The sequence below is a fragment of the Crotalus tigris genome, unplaced genomic scaffold, assembly GCF_016545835.1.
Source record: "Crotalus tigris isolate CLP2741 ecotype Arizona unplaced genomic scaffold, ASM1654583v1 scf7180000017614.5298720, whole genome shotgun sequence".
Taxonomy (NCBI): Eukaryota; Metazoa; Chordata; class Lepidosauria; order Squamata; family Viperidae; genus Crotalus; species Crotalus tigris.
In genome coordinates, this window is record NW_024096513.1 from 1,344,337 (window position 1) to 1,359,664 (window position 15,328).

The following is a 15,328-nucleotide window of genomic DNA, read 5'->3' on the forward strand; positions in this document are numbered from 1 at the left end:
TTAAAAGGTTGTTTTATCATTACTTCTTATATTCCACCATGCCAGAATTTTTAGTTCATTCAAATTCTATTCCATTTAAATGATTTGTTTCTAATGCATTCATCCTGGTTGGTGATTTTTAAAGCAATCTAAATTTTGAATCTAAAGAAGTAATACACTCCCCAAATTCACACTATTAATGGGTAACCAAATTAAGGAGAAAACCTATTGAATTTTCTCTCCAAGCTTTGGTGGGGATCTAAAAAAAGAAAGTCTTTTGCAGGGGAAATGTCTTTTGTTAATTAAATATTGACAGGTCCAAGCAATAGATGAAGACTTGAAGAGTTCTTGATTACAATTCTACCTATAATAGAGAAATCTACCTAGTGTCAAGTTCCAGCTAAGAAGCCCAACAAAGCAAAACACCAGAGACATTGCGATTGCTAATGTAAACTTTATTAGGCATTAACAAACCAGTAAGATAGAAAGGAAGCTAGCTGTGAGAAAATGATGGGAAGCAGATAATTAAAAGAGTGAAACTTTCCCTCCCCTTTCTGACAGTTCATATTGTCTAATATATCTTCCAGTAATTATTATGAGAAGAAACTTCAGTTCGCCAAAACAACTCTTCAATGGCTTCAGCTCTCACATTGATAAGGAACATCTGTGGATCCAAAATTCTCCCCTCTTCCCCCCCCCCCAATACTGTTGACAAGCTAGAAGCATTACAGTGGTAGAAACGTAGGTTTTGTAGCTTGACACCTAGACTGCTTGTCTTCCTTTGGGAAAAGATAAATAAAGTTCCATGAATCTTGGGGGGGGGTGTGTCAGTCCTGGATTTCTTGTAACTGAAACAATTCAAGGCTAACTCCATAATAATAATAATAATAATAACAACAACAACAACAACAACAAGAAGAAGAAGAAGAAGAAGAAGAAGAAGAAGAAGAAGAAGAAGAAGAAGAAGAAGAAGAAGAAGAAGAAGAAGAAGAAGAAGAAGAAGAAGAAGAAGAAGAAGAAGAAGAAGAAGAAGAAGTCAATTGCAAAAGGCGGCCTTACTAGGAACTGCTCCCATCCTGCGACGATACCTGTAATACCATCAAACATCCACATCTGCCTATCCCAGGTCCTGGGTAAGGACTCAATAGGTAGACAAAATGCCAAATCCAGTCTGAACATCTGGCTGACTGTGCGATGATCCATAATAATAAATAATAATAAAGTTGGAAGGGACCTTGGAGGTCATCTAGTCCAACCCCCTGCTCAGGCAGGAAACCCTATACCATTTCAGACAAATGGCTGTCCAGTTTCTTCTTAAAAACTTTCAGTGTTGGCGCATTCACTGCTTCTGGAGGCAGGTTGTTCCACTGGTTAATTGTGCTAACTATCAGGAGGTTTCTCCTTAGTTCTAGGTTGCTTCTCTCTTTGGTTAGTTTCTACCCGTTGCTTCTTGACCTGCCTTCAGGCATTTTGGAAAATAGCTTGACTCCTTCTTTTTTGTGGCAGCCCCTGAGATATTGGAACACTGCTATCATGTCCCCCCCCCACCCTTCTCTTTGTTAAACTAGACATACCCAATTCCAGCAACCGTTCCTTATATGTTTTAGCCTCCAGTCCCCTAATCATCTTTGTTGCTCTTCTCTGTACTCTTTCTAGAGTCTCAGCATCTTTTTTTACATTGTGGTGACCAAAACTGGATGCAGTATTCCAAGTGTGGCCTTACCAAGGCATTGTAAAGTGGTATTAACACTTCACGTGATCTTGATTCTATCGCTTTGTTAATACAGCCTAGCACTGTGTTGGCTTTTTTGGCAGCTACAGCACACTGCTGGCTCATATTTAAATTATTGTCCACTAGGATTCCTCCTCCCTGCCTGGCTGAGCATTTCCCAACAAATATAAAAACAAAAGAAATTAAAAGAGGTAAGTAAAATAAAACTGAAAAAGAAACACATACATGCTATATATAACCCAATAGTAATACATTTACAAAGGTTTTACATAAATGTTCTGCAGTCCATTGAGGACTATTTGTCAAACAAAAGCTTGTTAGCTCATATAAAATGGAAAGACCACTTTTCACATTCATATCTTCATATTTCTTTCATGGTGTACATTCACATAGGTATATAAATTTAATTTAATATTTGAGAATATTAAATCTTATCTCACAGGATAATGTATATATTAAGATCATAATAGCTGTTACAATTGTAAATACTATCATTCACACTTTACAATATTATCATTTATATATCATGGGCTGTCCTAAGCAAAAAAATGTTTCTAAAGGAAAAAAAACATTTGTAGCTACTAATTGATGTGAAGTGTAAATGCTGGCTTTTACTAAAAATTTCCATTTATTATGTTTTTTTTCCCCATTTAGTTGATGTTGAGATCTGGATTGCACATTGCATTAACTTAGCATGAAAAAATACTGTTTAGCACACATAACTCACCACAGTCTTTGAGTCAATATAAAAATAAGAGAAACTATATGAAATATATTACATTTGGATTTCAAGGCAGTCTAACAAGATAAAAATGTAATGTATAAATATTCTCAGGGCTATCCAGAAAGGAAAATTTGTGCTAGAAGGACTCTGAAATTTAGGACTACCCAAAAGAGATGTAAAATGATAAAATTCAAGATTCCAAAGACATATCCCCCTGCTTTAAAACACAACTGCATCTTCCTAAAGATAAATTTAATACTTTTGTTGTGGATTTTGTACAAGTGTGTGTCTTGGATCTGTTACACATGTTATACATGTGTAAATCTTAGTTTTCACAGAACTATGTGGGCCTCTGCATTTTGTATCAGCTGAAGCTTCCACATAACCTTTGAGGGCAGCCACATATAGAATGCATTACAATAATCCAACTGGTAGGTGACCAAGGTGCGGGTGACTGTGAAAAGAGGTCATCGGTCCAGGAATAGGCATAATTGGTGCATAACACACAGTTGTGCAAAGGCTCTCCTCACCACAATTGAACAGGAGTTGTGAGTCCAGAAGGATCCCCAAATTGTGCATCTAGTCTGTCTGAAGCAGACAACCCCATCCATAACCAAAGATAGTAGGACCATATCTGATGCATCAATCAGAGCTGGCCAAAGCCTTCACCTGGCTTTTTACAATAGTTCAGAAGAAAACCCAAGTCATGGAACTTTCTCAGAATGAAAAACTAACATGTCAGATTGGAAGATTTGGTTCTTTGTGTCTTCACTCCTATCCATCAGAATTAGATTCTACAGCCCACCAATACTAGGTCATTATTAGCAACCCAAGCAATTCTACTTCTACCATTACTGGTACACTAATATATTTTATGTGATTCTGTCTAAACCCAAATTCTCCTATCAGCAGGCATGTCATCAATGTGGTCATCCTAAGCCTTCTTCTGAAACTTAGTCCACAGTGATAAACAGAGGAATTTAATCAAGATCATGTGAGGGATTTAACAGAGGGACAGAATCAAGATCATGTGAAATGTTAATATCAGTTTACAGTGCCTTGATAAGTTCACACTTGGAATACTGCATCCAGTTTTGGTTGCCACAATGTAAAAAAGATGCCGAGATTCTAGAAAGAGGGTAGAGAAGAGCAACAAAAATGATCTGGGGACTAGAGACATATAAGGAACAGTTGCTGGAATTGGTCATGTGTAGTCTAATGAAGAGAATGCTGAGGGGTGACATGATAGCAGTGTTCCAATATCTCAGGGGCTCCCACAAAGAAAAGGGAGTCAAGCTATTCTCCAAAGCACCTGAAAGCCAGACAAGAAGCAACAGATGCAAACTAATCAGGGAGAGAACTAACCTAGAACTAAGGAGAAATTTCTTGACAGTTAGAACAATTAATCAGTGGAACAACTTCCTCCAGAAGTTGTGAATGCTCCAATGCTAGAAGTTTTTAAGAAGAGACTGGACTGAAATGGTATAAGACAGTGGTTCTCAACCTGTGGGTCGGGACCCCATTTGGGGTCGAATGACCATTTCACGGGGGTCACCAAACCATGCTGTCCGCCATTTTTTCCCCCTTTTCCTTAGCTGTCCTACTCCCTCTTATTGGTGGCCACACCCACTTGGGGGTCACCACAACATGGGGAACTGTATTATGGGGTCACGGCATTAGAAAGGTTGAGAACCACTGGTATAAGATTTCCTGCCTGAGTAGGGGGTTGGACTAGATGACCTCCAACTGTATTATTATTAATAATAATTATTATTATTAGTTGTTTTGTTGTTGTTTTCTTTTTTTACTATCTATAGAATAGAGACTCCCAAAGGTGCTTTTTCAAGAGGCAATGGGACTTTCTTTGTTTTTCCTTTAAGACATTTTACTTCTTATCCAAAAAGCTTCTTCAGTTCTGACTGAATATTGTGGGGATAGAAGGATTCATATTCCTTGCAGTCATCTGGTCATTAGCACTCTTTCTGAGAATCATTGAAGCCACTTGGAGGTTTATCTGTGTCCTCAATAATCTGTCCCCTGAATAGTGCAAATGGATGTGGAAACATTTTGGAACTCCTGAAAAAACTGTGTTGTAAACAGGAGATAGCTGGTGTCATATCCCTCTCCTGTTGAAACAGGGCTGTTCACTCTCAGAAAGAGTGCTAATGAACAGATGACTGCAAGGAATATAAATCTTTCCATTCTCCACCATTGAGTCATAACTGAAGAAGCTTCTTGGATGAGAAGCGAAAGATCTTCAGTGAAAAACGAAGAAGATCCAGTTGCCTCTTGAAAAAGCACTTTTGGGACAACTATGTTCTGGATGACTGAAAATCTCCATAGACATAGAATAGGGACAATACATAGCAGCTTTCATTGTCTTCTCTGCAATTACCTGAATTATAATAATTACTATTTCTAAAAAAACAACAACAGATTTCCCAAAGTGAAAAGAAAAACAGCTGATGTGTCATTTCAAACATGGTTATAAAACCCCTTTGCCCTCTGACATTCAGATCTGGGCTAGCTGGAGAATAGACAGATATGACTGGTTTTTTTTTTTAAAAAAACTTCCCCTTCTCATGCTACGTGACATTTCTCATAGTTGAATGTTATTGGAAGAGGTTGCTTCAGTTAAATACAGTGCCAAGGATGAGGTTCTTGAGCACCTAACCTGCACGTAGATGATGATATTAGAAGTTTTGTTTCTTCTTTTATCTCATATAGAAAACAATATCAATGCAAAGGTCTGCTTCCCACTTGATACCCTTCCTATCCCTCACGAATCCTATCAGCCAGGTGACTTCCTCATAGGTGGGATTACTTCTCAGATGTGGTACTTTTTTCATGAACTTTCTTTCCACAAGCAACCTTCACAGGACCTGAGCTTCCAGTTTCCAATGTAAGAAACTCTCGTACATGACTTTACTGTAACTCCATTTTCTTTTCTATGAAAGAAGATATTGGTTGGTCAACTCTGCAACATCGCAAGATTTGGTGATGTGCAAATGCAATGGATGAATGAAGGAGACAGTTTGCAAACTTATTCTTACAATTTCTAATTAAAGGAAGTGGGGAAATGAGCAAATAAATAAGCTAAACTCTCTCTCCATTTATACCTCCAAGACATTATAATTGGAGTAACTATTTCCAAAATAATTCTTATTTGGTTTGGTCCCAGTCACTGAATTCATCCAATAATTCCATTCTTTTTTTCCAGAATTCAGGAGAAAGTTCCTAATTGTAAGGACAATTAACCGGTGGAACTGCTTTCCTTCAGAAATTGTGACTGCCCCATCACTGGAAGCTTTTAAAAATAGACTGGACAGCCATTTGTCTGAAATGGTATAGGACCTCCTGCTTGAGCAGGGGGTTGGATTAGAACACCTCCAAAGTCCCATCCAACTCTGTTATTCTATGTTCTATGTTTTAGCAATATATTAGATACCAAAGATACAAGCATATACATTCATCATTTGCAGAGAATGGTGTTAGGTAAGCGATAGAAATATCAAGCCAAAGAAATTTAACAACTGAAGGGAAAAAAACTAAATGTCTATGGAGATGCTTAATCATCCAGATTATGGTTATCCAAAAGTGCTTTTCCAAAACACAACTAGATTTTTCTTGAGTTTTTTTTCCCCTTGCTTCTCATCCATTTAAAATTAGTTTCTGCCAATAGTAAATCAATAGTTTATATCATTCACCATACTTCTGCATATATATTTTTTATCTCTACAAACCATTCTTGCTTTTACCACCACCACCACCCGTACATAGTTTCAGCTTCAGTTCTTTAAACTGCCAGGATTAGTCCCTGCAATTTTCTTGGCTGCATTTTCTGACGTGGTTTGTCCTTGCCTTCTTCTTCCTAGAACTGAGCAACAGCAACTAGCACAAGGTCACCCATCTGACTTCATGCTCCAGGCAGGGCTAGAACTTTTAGGCTGCTGGTTTCTAGCCTGATTCCTTAATCTCTACACCAAACAAGCTCTCATCTTGTCAATTAACAACTTAATATATTTTTGAAAAAAACTGCTTCATGTTAAAAGTCTCTCTTTTTGAGGATCTCATCCATTTCCTCAGTCTTGCCCTTCCTCTTGATTCATTAATGCTTCTTTTCATCTTTTCATCATTCAATCAAGATCACATGAAGTGTTAATACCACCTTACAATGCCTTGGAATGCTGCATCATTTTGGTCACCACAATATAAAAAAGATGTTGAGACACTACAAAGAGTACAAGAGCAACCAAGATGATCAGTGAAATGGAGGCTAAAAATATAAGGAATGGTTGCTGGAATTGGGTATGTCTAGTTTAATGAAGAGAAGGACAAGGGGTGACATGATAACAGTATTCCAATATCTCAGGGGCTACCACAAAGAAGAGGGAGTCAAGCTATTCTTTAAAGAACCTGAAGGCAGGACAAGAAGCAATGGATGGAAACTAATCAAGAAGCAACCTGGAATTAAGGAGAAGTTTCCTGACAGTTAGAACAATTAATCAGCTCTAACCTGTCTCCAGAAGTTATGAATGTTCCAATACTGAAAGTTTTAAAGAAGAGAATGGACAACCATTTGTTTGAAATGATATAGGGTTTACTGCTGGGGTTGGACTAGAAGATCTCCAAGGTCCCTTCCAACTCTGCTATTGTGTTCTGTTCTGTTCTGTACCGTTCCATTCTGTTCTGTTCCGTTCATCTTCTTTTGATTCAATCTCATTCTATCTCTATGACCAGTCCACCTCAGTATATACAAAGTGATGTGTGGATGTGGTAGAAACAAGGATCAGTTCCCTAGCTTTCAGCATGCTTGCCTGGATATTTATCTGTTGTACTTTGCTTTGGGAATCACAGGGAAAAGCATACAAAAAAGATTTCTTTGCAGCAGCTGTAAGAGCAGCTCATGCTTGCTTTAAAACTTCACTAGTGGGGTGTTCTGCTTATCCAATCTTGTTTCCCAACTGTATATTTTTGGGAACTTGTATTTTAATTTTTTTTCAATAAAAACAAAACGATTCTGAAGCATTTCTTTGAAATAATACCAACACCCTTACTATTTATATTATCCGCATTGATTTCAAAGTTATATAACATTTCATGAATTCATCTAAGAACTTTCTATTCTTTCTTGTCTTATACATCTTTTTGGCTATTTCATCTCTCCTTCTGATTATTTTTGCAGCTTGTGTCCATAACTACATAAACAACATCTCATTTTGTTTCTGTTGCTTGTAGTAAGTAAAATAGATCCAGAGACTGATAAAAAAATTAAACAGTTATATAGGTTGTACAATCTGAATATAACTGTCTTTCAGCATAGTGACAAAGTTCTACCAACATGTCTTGGGCTTGGTGTTCGCAGTAAATGAGATTAACCGAAATCTCCAGATCTTGCCCAATGTCACACTTGGGTTTCACATTTATGATAGTTACTACGACGAGAAGATGACTTATCAGACCACATTGAACCTACTCTTCAAATTCCATAGATTTTTCCCCAACTATGCATGCAGTTTCCAGAAAAATCTCATGGCCATCATTGGTGGACTTGGCTCTGATATCTCCTTCCACATGTCTGATATCTTAACCCTTTACAAAGTTCCACAGGTAAGATCTTCAAATGCATTTTTGTCCCTTCTAGTCTATATCTTGACTTGGTGACTGCTTAGGTAAATCCCTACATTGTTCTTGCCAAGATAGTGTAGGAACCCATTTAACTTATTTTTTGAACAATATTGTAGTTTAGAAAAAAGGAAGAAAGATTTGACTGGCAACAAATATTTAACTATTCAAAATGAAACTAAGTTATTGTGTTTTAAAGGATTTTGACAATTAAAGAGTAGAGAAATAAGACAGAATAATGGATTTGAACAGATTTCTTTATTGTTACTCTTTTTGTAAAAATTGTTTCATCTTCCTATAAACCAGCTTTGTTTACTTTGAATGAACAATGGACATTCAAACCATGATCCAAGTCCCCATGTTCTAAAAAGGCAATCACAAAGACTGAAAGATGTTTCTTACAGTAAATATATGTGCATTTTCTTTTAGCTCACATATGGTTCTTTTGCTTCTGAACAAAACAACCCAACACGATTCCCTTCCTTTTATCGCATGGTCTCAAATGAAGCTCATCAGTATGCAGGAATTGTCCAGTTATTGAAGCATTTTGGATGGACTTGGATTGGACTCATTGTTTTGAGAGATGAGAGTGGAGATCATTTCTTGAAGATCTTGGAACTTTTGTTTTTCCAGAATGGAATCTGTTCTGCCTTTATACAAAGAATCCCAAGCCAAGGTCGTTTGCCATCATTAACCCAAATCAATGAAGTATCCTCAAGTACTTATCAATATGTCATGGACAACAGAGTCAAAATATTTGTTGTGTATGGAGAAACTCTTACAGTGATGTGGCTGAGTTCTTTAATGTTTCAGTCAGATTTTTTTGATCAGGAAAATGCATCAATTGGAAAGTTGTGGATTGTGACTGCACAAATTGATTTCACAATCATGGGCCTTGTAACAAACTGGGATCCAGAATTATTCCACGGCACCATTTCTTTTGAAGTTCCTTCAAATGAACCACTTGGGTTTCAGACATACCTTCAGAACCTAAACTGTTGCTCAGAAGAAGAGGACAACTTCCTAAAGGACTTTTGGGAGCAAGCCTTTCATTGTACGTTTTCAAATTCAAAAGGATTAGAGGAACACAATAAAGCATGCACTGGGGTAGAGAAGTTGGAGATGCTTCCAGATTCTGTTTTTGAAATGCAGATGACTGGTTACAGCTACAGCATCTTTAATGCTGTCTATATTTTGGCACATGCTTTACATGCCATGTCTTCATTTAGGTCCCTCCACCAAGCATTAGTGAAAAGAAAGAGACTTTCACTTCAAGATCTTCAACCTTGGCAGGTAATAAGGAGCATGGTGGTTGCTGTAGTTGGTACACTGGGTTGACTATTAGCAAGCCCACATTCAAGACCCAAGTGTTTCTTTGTGGTGGGGTTAGCTCCCATCACTCACTCCAGATCGTGCCTATCTAGCAGATAAATAGGTACCACTTCAGTGGGCACATTAACATGAAAGGAGTCCCCAACCAAGAATCCCCAGGGCAAGTAATTTCTCCAAAATGAAATAGCTTTATTATTAGGAACATATATTTGGTAAGTGAAATAGCAATGGAATCATATTTTTCATTCTCAGAGAATACATGCCAGTTCTGTGCTTACTTGCCTTTTATGTATTTTTGCCCTTTTTCAAGAACAGACAGAAGAGATGGCATTCAAGATTAGCAGAGGCAGAAAGATTCAATTCTTCCCTTCAAAAGGACTTTTCATGACTGAAGTTGTAATTAGCATGGGAGACTTGCTTATTTAGATTTTTACTGGGTGGGGAATTTGTGACAAATAAGGATATTCAAAGGAGTGCCATGTGTTGGCTTAGATTACTGCAAAAGAAAATGGGAACATGTCTCTCCTACATGCTCCAAATGTCAACATCCTTTTATTCAGTGTGTCTATACTGTCACTGCCCTCACCTTCTAGAACAACACCCCCCAAAGATACAGAAGACACCCATTCTCTTGGGGTTCCAGAAAGCCCTTAAAACCTTTAAAACCTGACTGTACTCTCAGCCCTGTGTTTATGGAGGCCCTGTTGTGTTTTTATTACTATGGTTTTATTTTTAGTCTGGGCAGTTTTATTCTGCTTTATGATTTTAGCTGTGTTAACCATGTATTGCATTTTGTTAGCCCCCCAGAGTCTCCCTGAAGTGGGCAGCCATAACAAATTTTATTACCTAAATAAATAAAGCAAGCCAGCAAGCTAAGGAGAAAACAAAACCTAGACTTGCCTGCTATGATGAAATACATGATTTTTCAACTAGTTTTGCTTTGGAGACTGAAACATTTGCAATATCCGTGACTGAAATATGATGTGCATTTCATCTTAGATTGGTGAGGGTTAAGATAAAAGTATGTAGCAGTTGATCTACTATAGCTTGTAGCAATTTTCCCACTGTGTTATATGTGATGTTTTAGCTATTCTTTCTTTTTCTGATAGCTTCACTGGTTTCTTCGAGGCATTTCGTTTAACAACTCAGCTGGAGAAAGTGTGACTTTTAATGACAGAATGGAGGTGGCCACTGGCTTTGAAATAATGAAGATGGTCATATTTCCTAACAACACCTTCACTAAAGTGAAAGTCGGTAGGATAGCTACCAAGGAAGGGCAGACCTTCAGCTTGTATCAAGATAGAAAGAGCTGGCACAGGCTTTTCAACCAGGTGCACTTTCTCAATTTTAATAGGCTGTTCCATTGTCTGAAAAAGTATTTGATGGATCATTTCTTCTGGCTTAGGAATTGGCCCTGTATAGTTAGTTATATTTTGAAATGAAGAGCAATAGCAGTAGTGATAGCATTTATATACCACTTCATAGTGCTTTACAGCATTCTCTAAGCAGTCTGCAGAATCAGCATATTGCCCTCAACAATCTGGGTCCTTGTTTTTCCAACCTCAGAAGGATAGAAGCTCAAATCAATCTTCAGCCTGTTAGGATCGATCTCCTGGCAGTGGGCAGAGTTAGCCAGCAATACTGCATTCTAACTCCTCTACCACCACAGCTGTTGCTTTCCATGTCATAGTATGCAATCATTATAGGAGGAGAGTCATGTTAGTCTAAGATTAGACAGATGGAACAAGACCTGAGAACATCTCAACAAACACAAGGGTCCATGGACAAAGTGTGTCCATGCACTTCTGATGGGCCATTCATGGCCTGAGAAGCTCTCCCAGGCCTCCAAAGTCCAGAACAGACTTCTGGAAGTGGCATCCACGCACTTCCAGTGGGCTGTTCTGTGCCCGTCTCAACAAATTGTTCCTAATCTATGTGTATATTTATACATATTAATCAATACAGACTTTCTTTTTTAACAGTCTATATCAGTGGTTCTCAACCTGTGGGTCGGGACCCCATTTGGGGTCGAACGACCATTTCACGGGGGTCGCCAAACAATGCAGTCCACCATTTTTTCCCCCTTTTCCTTAGCTGTGCTACTCCCTTTTATTCTATTGGCTTTTGAAAGCCAATAGAATAGACTCTCTTGAATAGAGTCTAATTCCATTGGCTTTCAAAAGCCAATAGGAATTGTCCAGGCTGTCTCTGCCCTGCTGAGCCCGCCAAAAGTCCCATTCTGCAAACGGTGCTGCACCAGTTGAGTAGTCCTCGACTTACGACCGGTTGAGTAGTCCTTGACTTACGACCGGTTGGGGGTCGCGGCATTAAAAAGGTTGAGAACCACTGGTCTATATGATGAAAAAAAATCAGTTTTTCAATCTTAAATATTTTTCACATTTATGGATAGGTTCTGCCCTTTTCTCTGTGTAGTAATCCTTGCCAGCCTGGATACCAAAAGAAAAAGAAAGAAGGGGAGAAATTCTGCTGCTACGAATGTGCTCCCTGCCCAGAAGGGGAAATTTCATACCAAATAGGTAAGTAATATAGTACAAAAAATATTCCAGCATGCATTAATGCAAGCAAACATGTGCAAAATGTGTTACTGTGTCAGCTAGTCAGGAGAACTACGTGTCTAGGAAATCCAGAGAAGAAAGTAATTTCTACCAACATACAATGATTTTTTCAGTGGGATCAATGAGAAATCAACAGAAGAATTAAAATATATATATATATATCTGTGTGTAAAAGGTACAAGTAAAGTTTTCCTGTCCAGTTGTGTCTGACTCTAGGACAAGGTGCTCATCTCTGTTTCTTAGCTGAGAGAGCCAGCATTGTCTGAAGATACAGTCATGTGGCCAGCATGACTGTATGCCAAGGCACACGGAATGATGATACCTTCTCACCAAAGTGGTACCTATTAATCTGCTTGCATTTGCATGCGTTCTAACTGCTAGGTGGGCAAGAGCTGGAGCAAGGAACGTGAGCTCTCTCTGTCACATAGCATTGGGTCTCTAACCCATGGTGTCAGCTCTCCAGCTGACAAGCTCAGTTTCTTTAACTGCTGAGCCATTGCGTAGCATGTATTAATATTGCATATGTATTCATGTGTATGTAACTTAATGACAAGCAATCGTATTACTAAAAAAATCTTACAAGATTCTTCCTAACTAATATCAGTTGTATAGATATAGTTCCATCATGCTATTCTAGTTTGAGTAATGAAATGTCTGCAAGAAAACAATCAAGTTCAGAGAGCAACAAAGACCCTCTCAAGCCTTCTTTTCAAAGGAAGAATATTGTCTATAAACTCTAAAGGCACCAAACAGGTTTTATGACTATACTTGCTAAGGATTTGGTTAAATACCAACAGTATACAACAATAAGACATAGGATAACACAGCAATTTTCAACAGGGAGGCATTAGGTTGAATAGAACATGGAAATCTCCCTTGGGCCACACATAGTCAATTTTTTTTTCAATGTCCAGATATGGCTGACTGTTCCCCGTGTCCAGAAGATCAATACCCAAGCAAGAAGCAAGATCAATGTATTTTCAAGACTTTAAACTTTCTGTCTCATAAAGAACCATTAGGGATGAGTTTAGCCTTGGTTGGTATTAGCCTATTTATAACTACAGCATTTGTCCTTGGAACATTTGTTAAGCACCAAGATACTCCCATCGTCAAAGCCAACAACCGGGAACTTACGTTTACACTCCTTCTCTCCCTTCTGCTTTGCTTTCTTTCACCTTTACTATTTTTTGGGCAGCCCAACAAGACCACTTGCTTTCTTTGCCAAACTGCTTTTGGCATCATTTTTGCTGTGGCTATTTCCTGTGTATTGGCTAAAACCATCACTGTAGTTGTAGCTTTCATGGCCACCAAACCAGGGTCCAATATGAGGAAATGGTTAGGGAGAAAACTGGCCAGTTCCATTGTTATTTCCTGCACTCTTGTTCAAGCAAGTATTTGTTCTTGGTGGATGACAACCTCTCCTCCCTTCCCAAATTTGGATATGCACTCTCTCACTAGTGAAATCATAGCAGAATGTAATGTAGGATCTGCTGTCATGTTCTATCTTGTCTTGGGATATTTGGGATTTCTAGCCATCATTAGTTTTATGGTGGCTTTTTTTTCCAGGAAGTTGCCAGATGCTTTCAATGAAGCCAAGTTTATCACCTTCAGCATGCTGATGTTTTGTAGTGTTTGGTTGACCTTTGTCCCTACTTATCTGAGTACAAAAGGGAAGTACATGGTGGCTGTGGAGATCTTCTCCATCCTAGCATCCAGTGGTGGATTGCTGTCTTGTATCTTTTTCCCCAAATGCTACATTATTCTGTTGAGACCTCAGTTAAACAACAAGCAGCAGTTAAGAAAAAGTAATTAAGCAAAGTTTATATGTTCTTTGTGTGGTATGCACGTAAACATGCATGTGTTACAATTGGTGGTAATAAAATTCTGCCAAATTTTAAATGCAGTAGAACAAAATTTAGCTATGTTCATGGAGATTGATTCATGCTGATCTGATAACAATTGTATAATAAAAAGATCAGAATTTTTTGTTTTAACAGGTAAAGAGTTATAAGGTGGATCCTTGGGCCCTTATAGAGGATACAATATAGCAGAATGTCAGCTTAGGTTTAACAGCTACTTTTCCACAGGAACATAGTTTCAGCTCATAGGTGCATTGCATCAGCCCTCCAAAACTGCTTTGGGGAGAGAACTGAAGTGTACTGAAGTTAGTTCTCTTTGGAATTTTAAAACAGTTATGTGGTGTAAGTATCTCGCTGATTTGTTAAAAAAGGGGGGGGGCTTGGCTGCTCAGAATAAAACATTCTTAGGTAGTGCAGACTGGTCTTGTTGGACATCCAGATCTTTGGTAAGTAATTTAAATGGGCTGAGTGCATGCTTATAGCACAACATTAGGAATGCCTCCATGGAAAAGCCACAATTTTGAAGATTTTGCGTGATGGTTCTGAACCATATTGATTTGTAATAGTCTTCAAGAAGGAAAGAACTGAAACTGGTTTGAAAGATCAGTAACTTTAAACAATGTACTATGAAACATGTCTATGTGTTTTTTTTTTCATCTTTAGATGCCCTTCCTCCCTTCTTAATACTACATTTGGAACACATTTGTAACACAAGCAGCCACCTGGAATGTAGATTTTAAGAATGTAAATTGGACCCTTTCAAAAGGAGAACAGAAAGTATAAAATCCTAGTTCAGTGGTTCTCAACCTTTTTAATGCCGCGACCCCCAACCAGTCATAAGTCGAGGACTACTCAACCAGTCGTAAGTCGAGGACTACTCAACTAGTGCAGCACCTTTTGCAGAATGGGACTTTTGGTGGGCTCAGCAGGGCAGAGACACCCTGGACAATTCCTATTGGCTTTTGAAAGCCAATAGAATTAGACTCTATTCAAGAGAGTCTATTCTATTGGCTTTCAAAAGCCAATAGAATAAAAGGGAGTAGCACAGCTAAGGAAAAGGGGAAAAAATGGTGGACTGCGTTGTTTGGCGACCCCGTGAAATGGTCGTTTGACTCCAAATGGGGTCCCGACCCACAGGTTGAGAACCACTGTCCTAGTTGGACACCAAAAAGTAGCTGTGCATGGAATGACTTGCATGTTTCTTTTTTTAATAAAGCTCATTCTTAAAACAGAATTGGTCTTTTTTATTATATCATCATCATTGTAATCATCTCTTTCATTACTATCTAAAGATAAAAGCCTTCATTTCTCAACACATTTACCAACATGCATATAATCTCATAGAAATCAAAATATCCTTAATTATGCCAAATAAAGCTTGGGCAGTTTATAAGAACATTAAATCAAAGTTATTTAAAGTTCTAGCAAACCAATTTTTCATACTTTCTATTTTTGGTATCAAAAAGGTTTTTGAAATCCTCCACCAAATTAGCAGATTGAA

The 15,328-nt window shown here is 38.1% G+C and overlaps 1 protein-coding gene across 1 annotated transcript; it reads left to right on the plus strand.

The window, feature by feature from the left end:
• Positions 1-8,552: 8,552 nt before the first annotated feature.
• On the plus strand, positions 8,553-13,781 carry LOC120300633 (vomeronasal type-2 receptor 26-like). The gene is made up of 4 exons (XM_039326919.1): positions 8,553-9,353; positions 10,502-10,723; positions 11,803-11,929; positions 12,883-13,781. The coding sequence occupies exons 1-4, from the start codon at positions 8,553-8,555 to the stop codon at positions 13,779-13,781; spliced, it is 2,049 nt and encodes a 682-aa protein (XP_039182853.1).
• Positions 13,782-15,328: the final 1,547 nt, after the last annotated feature.